General features: G+C 36.0%; 4 protein-coding genes across 4 annotated transcripts; 3 read left to right on the top strand and 1 right to left on the bottom strand.

Annotated features, from left to right (window-relative positions):
• Positions 1–3,109: 3,109 nt before the first annotated feature.
• Positions 3,110–3,629, top strand: HO173_011831 (uncharacterized protein; the record flags this gene model as incomplete). Its single annotated transcript, XM_037313709.1, has 2 exons — positions 3,110–3,323; positions 3,376–3,629. The coding sequence occupies 2 exons, from the start codon at positions 3,110–3,112 to the stop codon at positions 3,627–3,629; spliced, it is 468 nt and encodes a 155-aa protein (XP_037159411.1).
• Positions 3,630–4,066: 437 nt separating this feature from the next.
• HO173_011830 (uncharacterized protein) lies at positions 4,067–4,606 on the top strand (the record flags this gene model as incomplete). The annotated part of the gene is made up of 3 exons (XM_037313708.1): positions 4,067–4,211; positions 4,295–4,309; positions 4,479–4,606. 3 exons carry the CDS (start codon positions 4,067–4,069, stop codon positions 4,604–4,606), a joined length of 288 nt encoding a protein of 95 aa, XP_037159410.1.
• An 866-nt stretch (positions 4,607–5,472) lies between these two features.
• HO173_011829 (uncharacterized protein) lies at positions 5,473–7,143 on the bottom strand (the record flags this gene model as incomplete). Its single annotated transcript, XM_037313707.1, has 4 exons — positions 5,473–5,905; positions 5,965–6,478; positions 6,535–6,748; positions 6,808–7,143. The coding sequence occupies 4 exons, from the start codon at positions 7,141–7,143 to the stop codon at positions 5,473–5,475; spliced, it is 1,497 nt and encodes a 498-aa protein (XP_037159409.1).
• A 3,154-nt stretch (positions 7,144–10,297) lies between these two features.
• On the top strand, positions 10,298–10,746 carry HO173_011828 (uncharacterized protein; the record flags this gene model as incomplete). The annotated part of the gene is made up of 2 exons (XM_037313706.1): positions 10,298–10,339; positions 10,408–10,746. 2 exons carry the CDS (start codon positions 10,298–10,300, stop codon positions 10,744–10,746), a joined length of 381 nt encoding a protein of 126 aa, XP_037159408.1.
• Positions 10,747–17,956: the final 7,210 nt, after the last annotated feature.

The following is a 17,956-nucleotide window of genomic DNA, read 5'->3' as shown; positions in this document are numbered from 1 at the left end:
GGGGAAGAGTCCCCGGGACGTCGCGAGTTTTGCACCATCTTCGGAGCTCGAGGACGAGCCCCCTAGAGGGGGAGGTATTGTTAGCAGCAGCCCCCACGGGGGCCCTGCGACGTCCCTACAAGGGCCCTACGGCAGACACCCCCGGAACCAGCTTTTTTAGCTGAGTTGCTAACATTATCCTTTTACTTTTAAAGATTTTTAAATAGTATTTCAGATACTATAGCGGTACTAAGATGGGGTTTACTTAATAGTAATTAATTAAAACCTTTATAGTCTATTTTAATATCGCGGGCGATAATTGCGAATAAGATATTAACGAATATCTAATTAAGATAATTCTTAAGTTATTTCTTTTAGTCGTCTTTCTTTAATAAATTACGTCTTTTTAATAGAGACTTACTTAGCGAGATAAGTATATATAGAAATAACTCGACTATCGACTTAAGACTTTTTAATATTAATTATAATCGAGAAATAAGAGAGAGTCTTATATTTAGCGAGATAATATTAGCGAAGATTTCGTTAATATAGCTAATAATAGAATATAATAGACTATATACGTTATATATATATAAATAATAATAGTTTTAAGAGTTATAGAGTTTATTATAATTAAATTAATTATAGTAGAATAATTAAGAGTTTTATATATTTTAGTAAAAAGATATAAAAGTAATATTATAATATATCTAAAATAGAGTCTAACTTAGACGTAAATTATATAATAAATAAACTCTTAGTTAAGCCGACGAGAGTCGCTATCTTAGAATTCGATTTTCTAAGTAATTATCGAATATTCGCTATATATAAATATCGTCTTAATAAAGCTAAATTCTATTATAGACGAAGATCTTATAGAAATAGTATATTAATTAAAAGATATAAATAGTTAATAGATTAGAAATATAGTAGCGATAATTCGATAAGGCTTCTTAAAGAAGTAAGATAATCGTTTTATAGATAAAGAAATATATAATTTAACTATAAATCTCGAAGTATCGAAGAAGCTCTTTAAATTTCTTAATCTTCTTATTATTACTAGCGAGGCGATTAATAAAGCTATTAAATAACTTATTAAGATATTTAACATTAAACGTTTTATAATAGATTTATTTAATATATTTTAGATTTATCGCTTTAAAATAAAGAAGAAGAGAGGCTATTATAGAGTTATTACCTTAGTATAAAAAGAAGCGACGCGATACTACTTTTATCTTAGATAATATTAATATTCTCTATTACGATAGAGCTAAAGTTAATTATAAAATTTAAAGAGATATAGATAATAGCTAAGGAGATAAAGCGAATAGAAAAAATTAATAAGTCGATAATATAGAGACTTAGAATATAAGCTAATATATAATAAAGATAGTTAACTAGCGAGGAATACGAATCTTATTAACCTCGTTCTATATACGTGCGAGTTCGTCGTAATCGTAAAATATATTATTCTTATTAGCTTATTCTTATTTAAGTTTCTAATAAACGAGTTATAATTAAATAATATAGAGATTAAAAATCGACTCTAACGAGGTAAGCGGTTTTACTAAAGAATCTAGCTAATAAATAGAAGATATAGCGAGAATAGAGGGAGATAAGGGTTTATTAGAGAGCTCTCTTATAGATCTTATAGACGATTCTTATAGAGGTAATAGTTTAATAGTAATAGTCTAACGTATAGTTATAGCCTTTACGATAGGCTTATAAGAACGCTTAGAGACTATTAATAGTGACTAAATAATAACGATATAAGTGAAAGAATAATGTATTTTTTAAATGAAAATTCCTTTCGTCTGATATCAGGAAGGAAAAAGTCTAAAAAACCTCTTCTTACGACGAGAGGAACAAGAATAAAGAGTAAAAAACAGGAGGGACACGGCCTATTCAAGGCTCTTCCAACATGGCAATCTCGGCTATCCTGCTATAAGTGTGTGCTATACCTCTCCCTCACTAGCCCCCAGTCAAGCTGTGGCGAAAAAAGCTTAGTCCCGGGGGTGTCTACGCTTCACCCCATTTGAATCTAAATACCTCCGTAGAGCCCTTATAGGGGTCTTATAGAGCCTTCGTAGGGCCTCCGTAGGGGCTGCTGCTAACCCATAGACCACTATTAGAAGGCGTTCTCCGGCCGTTTATATCCACTAAGGCCCTATATCGAATATAGTTAACACGGTATTATTACTACGAGACTATTTAAGAAGAAGAAGAAATAGTTATTATTCATAAGTCGAAATAGATAAGGTGCTTTCAAAGAACTAGTAGCTTATTGCATTTCTACTTATCATAAGTAGAAGTAACTTTGATAGCCCCTATTGTCGCATTGTCATTTTCGCAGGATTTGCCTCGAGGCTTTTTCCATGCCTTCATATCGTTGGATCTTCTAACATAAAGTCTTAAGTATAGTCAGAGTGTCTAGTTCCTTCTACATGCGTCCTTCATACATCGTTGGATGCTATTCCACACCTTTCATGTATTAGCCATAGATAGCAGTGCTTTGTTCTCCATCAGTTTCCCCCCCCCTTATTTTTTATTTTTTTTTCATCTTCCCCTTGTCCTCCTGAGATATAAGCCTCAGAAAGCAAATGATCATGTTGTCTGTACCATCGCGAGTTGGCATAGCTCCAGCAATGACCCTCTTACCTATGAATGCGAATGCGGGCCCGCCGATGACGAGTACACCGTCTGGCCCGTGAATCCATCACTGAGAAGGCGGTACAAAACATCACAGCCGCTGTTACAGAGCTTGCTGGTGGCGCTCATATCGAGTGGCTCTGGACCGATTACAGATATACAAAGATGGCATGAAAAAGACAGAAGCGCCATCGAAGTACTTTGGCTATAGTACCTGCACCGTCAGCGAAGCAGCAGGCAGGATATATGGCTTTTCCAAAAGAGAAAAGCCTGATTTTGTCAAAATGCCCGACTACAGCACAGCCTCTCTTGCCGAAATCATGTGGTGTATTCGGGGCTCGATAGACCCCGTCCCCTTCCCATTGGATCCGCAAGATGATCTCTGACAAGCAGTTTACAAAGCGATGGAGGCTTTGCGGACCCTAGACGTCTTGATTGTCTGTGCTGCTGGCAGCGATGCACTACAAGTAAAGATCGTAGGATGGTGGATACGGCCCCTGCAGCGTTCAGTCTTTACGCAGCAATACCAACCCTCGTGGTCATGGGGAATTGTGACAACTACGGTGAAATACATTGGACTTCTCAGAAGACAGGAAGGCGGGAATATCCGCAGATACATGCACCTGTCGTCCAGATCCAACGTGCTTCGGCTACATTAATATCGGCGTACAGAATCGACACTGGGACCTCGTTCTGTAAGCAGACCGAAACGCTCGAGGAAAGAGTACCGCTAACATTCATACCCAGCTACTCCACTCGTAGCCGGCGTTGTAGCGTGGCTCATGGCGGTTGGAGAAATGGCAATGGGACCCGACCTCGTGTACAATTTCCTGGCTACGACAGCTGGGTGGAGACGATCGAATGGTGGCGAACACATGGTTTGGGACATGGTTCCTTGGAATCTGGATCCACCAGTCTGGAACTTTCTCAATGCCAGCCTTTCCAGATCCATGACCAATATGTCGAGAGTGGCGGGAGGAATTTCTGCCGATCTTAAGTGAGATGCACGAGGTGTGGGGCTCTACGTTGCGTTAAATCTATCCCCACATCGTTGATGGCGTCCGGCAACAGCATGCCAGAGGCGGTAGTGGGGTTCTTGGGCGCACGGGTATGTGGAAAGACCACTCCGGGCCGTCGTACCGTGCAAGTAAGTGTCACGTAACTCTGGAGAGATAACGAGAAAGTTGGTACCAAAAACGAGTGAGGTACGGTGGGATCTCTCGACCGACAGTCTGCGTTGTGCAGTTGCAGATACAAATAGCGTGTCCCGAGGACTCTAGCCTCAGACCACCTTCCCATCAGGGGGAATCGGCCCGCGCGGTATGTAGATCATCTTTATTCGCCTATTCTTGGGCAAGTGGGAGATATCCCTATCGCTCCCTTCTTAATTTCCGAGAACAACCTTCCTATTATGGCACTCTACTATTCAAACCCAGAAATGCGTGGGCCCCCATGTAGTATCCAAAACGTCATGTCTTCGCCTTTCCTATCAGACTTCAAAGCTTGCCTTGCTAGTCACCAATCCGAAACCGGCATGACAGATCAGCCGAATTTGCAAGGCACCAAGTTGGGAACAGAGAGCCGTGACACGTCTCAGTCCTGGTAAAGAAAAAGCAGGTGCTAAACATCTTCTAGCTTCTAGAATCCCTATAACCCTGACCAAAAGCCATGAGTGGCAAAGGTAAGTCTTGGCGAGCGTCACACCCACGGAACATCAGACAAATTGCCAGCGCCTCATTTGAAGGATTATGTCATGTTCGGTTGGGGATGAGGCCAAGATTGGGATCATGTGTTCATACTTGCGGCCTAGGTGAAGATTATTGGCATGGTATATTTGTTTACGGCTTTAGCGTGTGGAGCAAAGTATCGGAGAGCAACACCCGTGCAATTCAAAGCTCACGGGCCCGCAACGCCTCAACTTCGATTTCATATTGGCGTACAGACGTTTTCAGATGTCCAACAAAAGGTCCCGGAGTGAGGAAATTGAGTAGCACACTCGCGCAGCCGTCGTGCATGACAAAATTGCCCCCCGAAGAAGATTTTGCACAGAATCAGTATCATGATGCTGCTCAGAATTGAGAAGAGATCCTGGATGTTGTCAACCTGTGGGGTCTAAGGTACGTAATCGTCGGTGCCTCAAAAGTTAAATTGGCACTGAGGACGGGGAAACCAATTCGGACTACTGGGTTAGATCCATACGGCACAGGAGTTCAGTACGCTTCTCTTTGAGACATGGAAGACTGACGTGGAGGAGGTGAGGAAGTTGAGTGAGCTTTTGGAGTGGGGTTTTGAGAAGGAAAGAAGACTGAAGAGTGGGAGAGCGACGCAAGGTCAGTGGAAGAGGTGGTGCGAGTGGCGACTCATAATATATGCTGTGAAGGAGTGAGGAGATGGGCATAAGCGGGAAGATTGGCACAGGTGCGTGGAGGGTAGATCTGCTAAGATTTCCGAACAGAATGGGCTGGCTGAGCATTGCCCTTTTAGAAGTAGTAATACAGTAGCAAAATACAACTCTCAGCACGATTCGTAATCGTACCATCTCAAAACTTATAATGCCCGTAGATGCAATCAGGTAGCTCCTCTGCGTTTACCCTCAGTCATTTTGGACGTAGAAAACTTGAAAAGGATACAAAGGTATGGCTCACCCTTGATCATTGATAGGTGGCGGAACATTGTTCGCGCCATCCAGATCCGTATAGTTCTGTGTATTCGCCGCTGCGTTGCCCTGGTATGGCAGGCCTTGGTCTTTGCACACCTGGTATTGGTCCGCGGGGACGGTTTGTGATTGTAGCTGCAAGGGCGCTTCTACGAACGTTGCAAAGAAGCCGGCGATAAGATGCCAGTCTATGTGGCAGTGGAATGCCCAGACACGTGCAGGCTTTTGGTCAGCGAAGGTGTTGGGGTGCAGATAGGGGATAGGGGATACTTATCTGGGTTGTTTGCTATGAAGCGAAAGGTTACGTAACCACCCGCATTGACCTTGACTACATCGCGACGTATGGGAGTTGCTGGGGGGTCGATGGGCGTTCCACCGTAGACGCCAGCGTTGGTTGCGGAGCGCTGTACTATCTGGAAGTTGTGGCCGTGTATGTGGAGCGGATGGCCGCCTGTGTCGAAGTTGTTGACTACTACTTCAACTGTGTCGTAGTAGTCTACTACATGGGCGTTGGCGGCATAACCATAGACAATTGGGTTCGTGGCGTCTTTGCCAACGCTTAAAGCTGTGTAGAGTGAGGGCACTTTTGGTTCGGTATAAGTGATGTTGTTGATGGTGAATCTGAGTTCACATGTCAGCGACGCAACCTCGGACCGCATTGAGGTAAGGGAATGATTTACCGGTTCTGGTTATCAGTAACCCCAGAGTTCACGTTGAATATGATTTGGCGAGTGACAGGCGCGAACAAAGCCAATTTGTCGTACGGTACTAAGCCGAAATCATCCAAGGCCAAGCCGCCATCGTAGGAGGCGAAAGTCGGAGCTCCCGAAGGCAACGGCTTCGCGGCATCGTACACAAGATACCCGGTAGCATTAAGATCCAGAGTTGAAGGGACACTGTCGAACATGGAAGGATCCATGGCGCCAACAAATGCGAAGTTCTCATCAGCATTGGGCTTTGCTGTTATCAAGACACTCATACGCTGAGCGTCGGAGAGGTAAATTAGGTCTGTTTTTTGGGCTACGGTATAAACGCCATCGACCTCGATGATGGTCATCTCATGTTGGTCGAATGTAACAAAGAATGCGGCGAAGTTGGCCATGTTGATGATCCTGACCATGTATGTCTTGCCCGGTGTGATGGCGAATGATGTCGTCGCGTTGTCATTAATGATTGCTGAGTCAGGAATTGGTTCTGTGTGCTCAGGTGTAAGCATTCCTTGTTCCCACGTGCGGACAAGACTGACTCGCCTGCCCCGGAAGGATTTTGAATTGGGGAGAGAAAGCCAGGGATTAGCTCTGGCATCTGTTTGTGGTACCAATCCGATAGGGTCAGCACCAGCTCTTCGTCGTATTGGCCAGCATAAGGCGAGGCTGGATCGTGGATCAAGATAGGCCCTCGGAAACCGTCAGGGTATTGGCCCCCGTTGTGGGAATGATACCAGTAAGTCCCAGGCTGATTAACCTGTTGCGGGTCTTAGTAATCGAGTCCTCGTATGATGTTTTTTATGGTGTAGTACTTACCGTAAAGACTTGGGTGAAAGTCTCCCCAGGGCCGATTGGGCATTGCGTCACTCCCGTCGGGCCATCCATAGAATTGGTGCCGTTCTGGAAAAGACCATGGAAATGCACACTTGTCGTCTCGTTTCCCAGTTGATTAGTTAGATGCACAGTAATCTGTTCACCAACATTGGCAATGATTACTGGGACTGGCCATTGATTGTTGATACCGATGACAGGTCTTGCGTGCAGACCATCTGGGTTCCGGTTGACCCAAGTGACATCCCAATCGTAGACAGCAGCATATATGCAAATGCCGTGGGCCAAGGTAGCCAAAAGGGATGATTTTAGGAGCATCATGGTAGTGAGTCAGGATAAAATAGTGTACCCTCGTAGAAGGCTGACAGTATGGACCTGGAAGATAACGAGCGTTTGCTCCCTTTTATATAAGTTGCAGCGATTATTCTCAGGCTGTCTCGACCCTTCTCGACACCGCTTTCCATGCCCATAAAATCCCTCGTATTCCCAGTTCATACCAATTTGGCGAGCGGAGCTGACAGTAAACACTGCTAGCCTCGGATATAGTTGATCGTCAGCTCATTGGCGACTAGTAAGATCGGTAGATCGAGAACGTGAGAATAATACAGGCCCACTAATAGCCTATCGTCCGTTCGCCGCCAGACCCCATGAATTGGCAGGCTTTGATAGGCTCGCTCGGGGGGCTTGGAAGAAGAAAATAAGCCCGGAGATAAGTTGGGCAACAGGTGCACCCGAGCAGAAATTCTGATCATGGTGTATCCCGCAGTGGGCGGGCTTTTTGAGGTAGCATTTGACTATTAGAAGCCTACCAGGTGTCTTCGAGAACTGGTGACAATAGCCATACCGAGTATCAATCAAATTCAACGAAGTTGACGCTTTCAATGGTTTTCATGTATACCAAATGGATCAAAACAAACAAACGAGAGTGAACCATGGACTGCATGTAGACCAGGATGCAAGCCTTGCCAACCGTAGAGACAAGGCTGAAGAGATGGTGTATGCAAGAAGCTCGGATAAATTCCCCGAAAGAAAACCCCAAAGGAACCGCAAGCTGATGCTACCCTGGATATGAAACGAGAATCTGGTCTTGGACAAGTTGTGATTCGAAGACTTTGGCCGAAATTGACGATCATACATCATTTCATCGTGACTAGAGGTTTCTGGTGGCAGACACAGGATCAGCGGATATCCCGGCCAGCCAGTACCACGCATAGCATGCTGACCTGCAGCGACGAACTCGAGGATCTCGGACAATGCTCGATGTTACCCATAATGGTAGCCATTCATCCGACCAGGTCTCTATCCAGCCATTTGTCACATCCCCTTAAGACGCTGAAATGACACCAATTGAAAACGACGTGACTCAACAAGCGTAATAACCTTCAGAAAGTAGAGTGAACGGCAGCGCATTCCCGGTTGACGGTCTAGACCTAGTCACCATCGTTTGTCTCGGTAAAATGTGTTCTAAGACCGAACCCGAATGCACGGCTGACCAGGCCGTCGGGCTGCGGGATTTGTCAAGAAATAGCTTTTATGTTGTATCTCCTGCATGATTGCTGACTTTGTGGATGGAGGAAATCTGATGTAATGGTGGGCATCCATGGGGATCCCGTGTTTTTTTTTCCTTTTCTTTTTCACTTAGTACAGTCAGCAACGCGGCGATGCCACTACGCCGCTAATTTATGCAAGCGCGAGCAAATAATGAAAAGTGCCCAGATGAGTATGCAGGAGCGGAAGCAGAAGCAGATGCAGAAGCAGAAGCAGAAGCAGAAACAGAAACAGGAGCGGAAGCAGAAGCAGCGTGGCGTCATGTGGTGCCTTTTACCCGCTGTCAAGCTGATAAGACGCAGGAACAGGAGGAATGAGGCGACAATAAATCATGCTGATCAGGACATGGCCTGTTGACAAACAGGCAACCTTTATTTAGGTTGTGGATGTGATTGCGGCGGTACTATTATCGACGATCGCTTTTTGAAAAGGAGTATCCTCTCAAATGAGATGAGGGCTGTGCAATTACCTTGAGAGCTGGCAGCCTACGGCGCGCCTGGAATCCTTCATCAAGCGTTGAACGTGTGTCAGGTGGCAATGGTCATATGGCCATATGTGGTGTGTCAAGGTATTAGCGTCCTTTTGCCATATATCTAGCCCACACACAACACTTCATAAAATAATCAAACAGGTAAACCTTGAACACCAAGTCTCTGTTTACCCCACTGCCTTTTAATCCTTGATTACAATCATGGCTTTGTGATCTCCATGACTGGCCCACAACGCCTTCATACCCCCGCGTGAGCCACATGCCTCTTAGTTCTCACTGTCTTATGAAGGCTTTTCCATCATCACTCTCCTTCGAATTGGAGGCGTTTTCGCGCGAAGTACGACGTTTCTGCTGTGAGAAAGAAGGAAATTGTGGGCGAGAAGAAGTAGGATTTGAGGGTGCTGCATAAATCAGCTATCATTTCGATATCGAAACAGCAATGATGTGGTAGGCATAGGGAAGCTGCAATGTCTGCGTGATGTCCCTGAGCTTCTCATGAGATCATAGTCAGGGATGCGAATTTGTCATATGACACGTAACGTCACGTCAGACCTCTCTCGTCAATTGACTGTCATAGCAAGCCAAATGACCGCATGGCAAAAATACTATACTGTATAATTGACGGTATATTTAACGGTACACCTACGCGTTAAGATATTTCACGTAAATTCTAGAGAAATTTTCTGCTTAGTTATCTTAATAGGGCTTTAACTAGTGGGTATCTGGGCGCTAAGATAATTCTTATTACCGTACCTAAGAAGCCTGGTGGTAGCTGAGAAAGTAACCTAGCGTATCATATGTCATATCAAAGGGATGTCAGCCTATGACCGTCAGATGACTGTTGTCATAGGGGTCAAATGTCAGTCATTACGCATCCCTAAAATCATAGTAAACATGCGCAAATGCCAAGACCGTAGAGCCATGCTAGCACTAGCCTGATTACTAGCTGTTTATTTCTTCAGCCTGATCTAGCCATACCAGCCGCTTATTAAAGGCTGGCCTTAGGCGTATACCCCCTGTCCACTAGGCGTATACCCCTAAGTCTACTAGGCACAGATCCCCCTTAATCGAGTCTTCCGCGCGGATGCTAGCTTGATTAGAGAGGGGCTCGAGGGGGTATACGGCTCTGTCACTACTAAGGTAGGTACTATTGCTTCAAGCACTACCACGCAAGACCGAATCTTACCCTTGCCGTAATACTCATACCTTTGCCGAAAGGGATTGGGTTTGGTAGGCCTGCTTCCGCCGTTCATCCAGTACCGCCAGAAGATGTTGGTGCCTTGTACGGCCTCCTCTCCGGAGCGGTCGTCGGTGCCGCTAGTGGTATCTGGAGCAAATTGGACTCTGGGACCGTGAGTCCGGACATTGCGACCGGTGCTTTGCAAACTATACTGGTAGCATTGCAAAACACTGTGTCTACAGTACTCCAGGATACTAATGATAACATGTTCTGGACGCCGCAGGTGCGAGCATTTTGATGTAAGACTCAAATTCCATCTAGTACGCTCACGTGTAATTGAGGCAATCAAGGTTGAACGGTGACCCAGGAACATGCTCACAGGAGGCTTCTTACTCCAGCCCACAGACATATCCAACTCAGACGCAGTCGACGCATGGACTGTCGATTCCTTTCCCGTGGCATGAACAAAGTCTGGCGTGGCTACGCCACTTATGTATCCTTCGCAGATCTTAGTGACGATGCTGCTGGTAGTAAATGCGCCGCCGACACAATCAGCCCCAAATCCTCCAAATACTGCGCAGACGGCGATGTCTACTACCTCAACAACTTTGATCGCAACAGCGGTCACTTAAACAAGCGTTACGGCTATGACAGTCTCGTCGACCAAGGTATCACCCCCGCGAACATCACCAAAGCTTCGGCCTAGGCTTATCGCGCTAAAGGGATTATAATAAGTACGCCTGCTTTGGGTACATACGATGATGTAGCTAGCTAGCAGGTGGTAGCTAACATCGGCGACGGCAACGGCAGACAGCTACTTGGAAGGTCTTCGAAGCGAATGGACCCTTCCTCTCTGCGCTCACCGTACGAACTGCTAGACCTGGAACTACGAACCCGGCACCATAGGAACCGGGAGCAGTGCGCAAGGTAACAGCATGTTTCCTTGTGCATGTGGGCCTCAAGCAAGTGAAACCTGTTGGACAAAGGACTCTTCACACCTCACCGCATCCGTATGGATGCATCCGGAATGGAATGACCGGATTAAAGAGTCAATACGATTAGTATTATCTCTTTATATGTAGGAATATATATACGTCTATATAGCGAGGTTCCTACCTCGATAGATAGATTAATTCTATATCTTATTTATTTAATAGATTATAAGTAGTTAGCTTTTATTACGTAAATTATAAATTACTACGCTCTTTATTAAGAGATTAATTAGATATAATAAATTTATATAAATATTCTTTATACTCTCGACGAGAAGCTAAGTATTAAAGAGCTTAAATCTATAATAAGAAATCGAGATCTATAATAAAAAATAAAAAATAGAGTTATTTAATTATAATTAGCTTTAGAATAAAAGAAACGCTCGCGTATAAAAACGCTAATTCAAAGTCGCCGCTCTCGGAAAAGATATTTAGAATATACTTAATAATATTTATACTATCGTTATATACCCGAATTCTAAAGACTATAATCTCGAAAACGCGTAAGAGAATATAACTAAGTCTATCGATAGTAACGATAAGAGTAAATATAGAACTCGAATAATCTTAAACTCGGAGGAAATAAACGATTTTATTTAGTAAGCTATTAAAGACTCGATCGAGTAAAAGAAGAGTCTCTGTTAGAATATCAGGTATGGGGGAGAACGAACGGATTGATTCTCCAAAACCTCCCGGGGCCAGGTCCTAAATACAGTACAAAATCAGGTGGCTGGAAAACATGGTGGCTGGGATGCGCGGGAGCCACATTTCGACACTCCCCTGCAGCCACGCTCCCAGTCCACCCAACAAGAAATAAAGCTATACACAACTCCCATCAACGATAAAGGCCATTCCAGCCTTAAAAACAGCAACAGGCCATTCCAGCCTTCGACAGCAATAGGCCATTCCAGCCTTCGATAAAATAGGCCATTCCAGCCTTAACAAACAGGCTATTCCAGCCTTAACGATAGGCTATTTCAGTCTTAACAAACAGGCCATTTCAGCCGTAATAACAATAGTCATTTCAGCCGTAACAATAGGCCATTCCAGCTGTAATAATAGGTTATTTCAGCCGTATTAATAGGTTATTTCAGCCGTAACAATAGGCCATTCCAGCTGTAACACACACCATCCTGGTGTAATACGTCTTTCTGATATAACATTTGACATCCCTTCTAGGTAACACGTCTTCTTGACGTAACACCCCTTTCTGAGGTAATATGATATGTCTCTAGAGTATAATAAGACGTAATACTTCACCTCGAAGTAATATAGTCATTTCACATAGAACTTGTATATCACACTGGCACGTGTCTCCATTATCTGTAGTCCTTCGCGACGTTCCTCTTGCACTATTTCATTATCCCGCCGGCCTTATTAAATCTCAAAAAACTCTAAAAAAAAGAGAGAAAGAGTATCAGCTCGCCCATTAGGGACAAGTTTTTATTCCAACGAGGGTTCTTTACGACGACGAGGGTTCTTTATAATAACGAGGGTTCTTTATAACGACGAGGATTCTTTATAACGATACGACGACGTAGTTATAACTCTATTATCTAAATTAGTCTTATAGAAAGCTAATATTATAGCGACTTAGTCTATATATTCTATAGATCGAGCTTATAATCTATTAGAATATTAGATATGTAATGTATAGAACGAACGAATTAATTCTCTAAAATCTCTTCGAGGCTAGATTTTAAATATAGTATAAAATTAGATAACTAAAAAATATAATAGCTGAGATATATGAAAGTTATATTTCGATAGTCTCGACTTCGTAAGTCGAATAACTTTATATAAATTTATCTTTAATAAATATAATAAAGATCGTAAAATTATCGCTACTATAATGGCTTTACTTATAATCTAGATATATTTATCTCTTTAAGACTAGTTAAAGTTATTCGAAGTTTTAAAACGAGTCTATAATTAGAGGCTATTAAAGTTACTTCTACTTATAATAAATAGAAATATAATAAGCTACTAGTTCTTTAATAGTATCTTATCTATTTCGACTTATAAATAATAACTATTTCTTCTTTCTTTTAAATAGTCTCGTAGTAATAATATCGTATTAACTATATTCGATATAGAACCTTAGCGAATAAAAACAATCGAAGAATATCTTTTAATAGTAATTTATAGTTATAGAAAATATCTCTTAAAGCTATTATAACGATAGTATCTTAGCGTAGTTATTATAACTTTTATCTTTACTTTAACGAAGATCTCTTATAGAATAGCTTTCTTTAAGAAGACTCTCTTAGAGCGTATTTAGACTTCTTTCTAATTATAACGTCTATAGAATTAAGCTTAATTATAATAGCGTGTTATATATATAAAAGACTACTCTAGAGCGTATAATAGAATATAAAATAAGTAAGATAGCTTATAGAGTATTATTACTTCTTTAGAGAAGTAACTTAGAAGTTATTTTTTCTACTTATTATAGAGCTAAAATAGAATTATAGAAGTAAATAAGTAACTTATTTTATAAGTAGAAGTAACTTTAATAGTCTCTATTATCTTATTATTAGATACGAGTAAAGATCTATAAATTAAATTCATATTTTTTTTTAATACGGGCTATCGAGTAAGTAGATAAGCGATCTTTAATAAGCGATCTTTAATAAGCGAACTTTAGTAAGCGATATTTGAATTCCTTACGCTTTAATAATTATAAGACTAAATTTTAGAATTCTTAAAAATTCGAAATGTATAAATAGCGTTTTAAAATTTTAAAAAAAAAAAATATATATTAAATATATTTTTTTTTTTAATAAGAAAGGCGTAAGAGGGCGAGATTTTAATAATTACGAATATTAATTTATTTATTCGCGATAACTTAGTCGATCTAATTAAAGAGCGTAGCGAACTCGAATTAATAATTAACTATATATATAAATTTAAGATTTTTAAGCTTAACTCTATCTTATTCTTTTATATATATTAATAATATTATAGATATATATATATAAGATAGCGAAAAACTAGTTTAATAGTATTTACGTTATTCGCTATTAATAAGCTTAGAATTATATTAATATAATCGAGAATATTAAGTAAGATATTCTAAAGACTAGAGATTACTATAACGATTCTATAATAATTAATAAAATTATTCGAGAACTTAGAGAATATTTAATATATAAAGATTTTACGATATAATATTATTTACTTTATAATATCGATATTAAATTCGAGAAACTAGATTATATAATTACTTAATTACTTATATTTAAATTCTTTAACTTTCTAAAATTAGATTTTCGAGAAAACTACTCTATGAAATCTAAATTTCGTAATTTTCTTATAAATGAAAATCGCTTCGTAAATCGCGATACCTTTATAATACGAGAATAAAGAATTTTAAGAGAGAGATATTTTGTATACGATATCTAGAACTATAATAAAATTAAGTATAAAAAGACGTATTTAAAATAACGTTTATAGAATAATAGATATTCTAAATAATCTAGACGCTTAAGTAACGTCGAATTCGAAAATAACTTTAAATGTAAAATAAAGCTAAATGAAATAGTCGTAGTTATAATTATAAACGATAAAGTATTTTCCTCGACGCTAAAAAATGTTTAAATAAACTTTCTTTAAGATATAACCTATTTTATTCTTACTTTAGAGACTTTTATTAAAGATTATTCTTAGACTATTAGTCTAGAAAGATTCGAAAATAAAGAGAAGTTAAGTAAGAAGAATAAGTTTACTTTTAAGAAGAAGAGAGTTTAGATTTTTCTATTTAAAGGTGTTATATTTAATAATAATAGTCTTATAACTATTATTAATAGTTTTAATACTATCTCGCTTAATAATATAGTTATATTTAATAATAATAACGTAATTACTATTTTTATTATAGAGTTATTAGAAAATTATAATTACTTTATAGCTCTAAATTTAAATATATCTTTAGAATAAGATAAAATTAACTATCTTCTTATATATTAACTAACTTATTAAAAAGATACTATAAGCGAAGAAATCGAATTACTTAAAGAGAATTATATACGAAGTTCTAAGAATATAGTCGTTCTAAAAGAAAAAATGTCTAATATCGAAAATTAAATATCTATAAATCTTATTAATAGATTCTTTTAAATATTACTAAACGACATTTTCGATACTCTTAAAGAAATTAATATCGAAAACGCGATAAATGAGATTAGTAAGTAAATTTATCTTATAATAAATAATATATATATTAATCTTAATATCTAGATTCTAAACTTAGATATTAATATCTATATATACTAGTCGAAAAGATATAATATATTTTATAGAATATTTTATATTAAGTAATATTATATCGTACTCGAATATAATATAAATAGAGTTAAATATTATATTATTTTTTTAATATAAATTCGAGATCTTAGCGATATATTTTACGATATAATATATCTATAATATTATATTATAAAATAATATATATATAAGATATCTCGATTAAGATTTCTATATTTATAGAATAATTCGATTAAGATATATAGAATATATTTATTTTTCTTTATTAAGAGAGAGGGAATATAAAGAGTAATTTAATATAGCTATTTATCTTTTTATTAATAATAATAATTAGAATAATAATTAGAATTATAAATATCTCTATTCTTCTTTTTAAAATTATAATATAAAAGAATATTCTAAATTTTAAATCTTTAAATATTATAAAAATATAATTCTATAATTATTTTTATTTATATATTTATCTTAACGCGTTAAATAAGCTTAATAAACTTTATATTTATTCTTCTCTTAAACTTTATTTTACTCTTTTATTCTACTTTATCTTAATTCTTTTAAATACTTTAAATTTATCTCTATCTAATTAAACTTATTAATTATTTATAAATAAATTCGCTTTTTAAGTTACTCTAAATCTCTTTATTAAAATTAAATCTATTATTATTAATTCTCCTTAATTATAAATCTATTAATTATTTCTCTATATATTATAGAGTATTAATAATATATTTTAATAAATTTATAAATATTAAATTTATCGAAATACTTTTTATAAGCTTATTATCTTTATTAATATAATTATTATAAATATTAATTAAGTTTTTATATAAAATATTATTAGCTCTTTTAATCTAATTCGATATATTAAAATCTTCTTTAAAATTAAATCTAATCTATTTAAGCTTATTTTCTTAATACTTCGTATAAAGAATTATTATTAAAATATAAAATATCGCTAATAAATAATATTTTTAAGTATTATAATATCTTTTAGTTATTAAGAAATACCGCTTATATATAATAGCCTCCGCTGAGAGAATAAAGAATATTATAAATTATTTAAGTAATTATAATATATTTAGACTTTAAATTCTTTCTATTATTTTAGAATTAAAAGATTTACTAAATTATTAAAAGAAGCTTTATAAAAATTAAAAGTAAAATTATAATTAGAATAATAATTAGAAAATTTATTATTTCTTCTATATTATTAAAGCTAATTATATTTATTCTTATTATTTAAATTCTTAATCTTAAATTTTATTATTTAATTAAGCGTATTTTTATTTAATTAATTTATTCGCTTAACTCTTTATAATTAACTACTTATATTAATATTTTAATAATTTTAAAATATTCTTTTAAGCGTTTTTTAGTAAATCTTTATTTATAACTTCTTTTTAATATTAATCTTTTAATTTAATTTTTTTAATTTTATATTATTATAATTTAAATATAAAAGCGTAGTTTATTTATATAGATAGTTTAAATCTAATTAAGTTCGATTATAATAGATAGTTAATTTTTTATAAACTATTTTAAAAGTTTTAAGAAGTTCTTTTTTCTAAGAAATTCTCTTTCTTCTTAATTTTCTAAGCTTTTTATCTATATAATTAAATAGATAATTATAAATATTAAAAATATAATAAATTATAGCCTTCTTTCCTCTATTTATTAATTTTATAAATTTATAAAAAGATTTAATAAGCTAAATTAAATATTAAATCTATTAGAAATTAATTAAAAATTATTTAAACGTCTAGATTATAATTTCTATTTATAATTATTTTTTATTATTTAATTTTAAATAAATAGTTAATTTATTTTTTAAGAAGTATATAATATTAATATAAAGAAGTAGAGCGCGAATTAATATCTAATAAATTAAATCTTAGCGAGTCTTAATATTCTAAAAAAGCTTAAAAGAATATCTTTAATAATATTACTTTTTTTTAAAAAGTTAATATTTATTTAATATTAAAACGTTTTTATTTTAAAGTTATTTAATTTATAATATAAAAAGAATTTTTTTATATTAATTACTAGTATTAATATATATAATAATTTTTCGAATTTTAATATAATTAATAATATAATAACTAGAATAATAATAAGAAATATTATATCTTTATTAGAGTTATTAATAAGTTAATTATATTTACTTAAATTTAATTCTTATCTTCTTTATTATTTTAATTTCTTTAAAATTTCTTATTTATTAAAATAACTCTAATATTATCTAGAAGTTCTTTTAAAATTAATTAAATAATATACGCTATATAGAGAATATATTATAAATAATTTAAAAACTTAAATTCTCTAATATTAAGCGAATTCTTTACTATAAAAATAAAAAGATAAATAATTAAATTATTAAAGAGTATATTATTATTATTAATATTATTAATTATAAGTTTAAATATATAAATTTAAATCTTATATTCTATAAGAATTAAATTAATAATATTTATAAGTTTTTAATTAATATATTTATCTTTAATATACTCGAAATCTATAAGAATCTTATATTATTATTAATTAATATTAATAAAAAAGATTAGAATTATTATAAATAATTAATAATTATAAAATAATTAATAATTTAGAGTTAAATAGAGTTTAATATTATTAATTAATAAATTTTTTAATAATCTTATC

The sequence above is a fragment of the Letharia columbiana genome, assembly GCF_014066305.1.
Source record: "Letharia columbiana isolate WasteWater2 chromosome Unknown Sc0000068_s0, whole genome shotgun sequence".
Lineage (NCBI taxonomy): Eukaryota > Fungi > Ascomycota > Lecanoromycetes > Lecanorales > Parmeliaceae > Letharia > Letharia columbiana.
The sequence above is the reverse complement of the archived record's forward strand: the minus strand, read 5'-3'. Positions and strand labels throughout refer to the sequence as shown.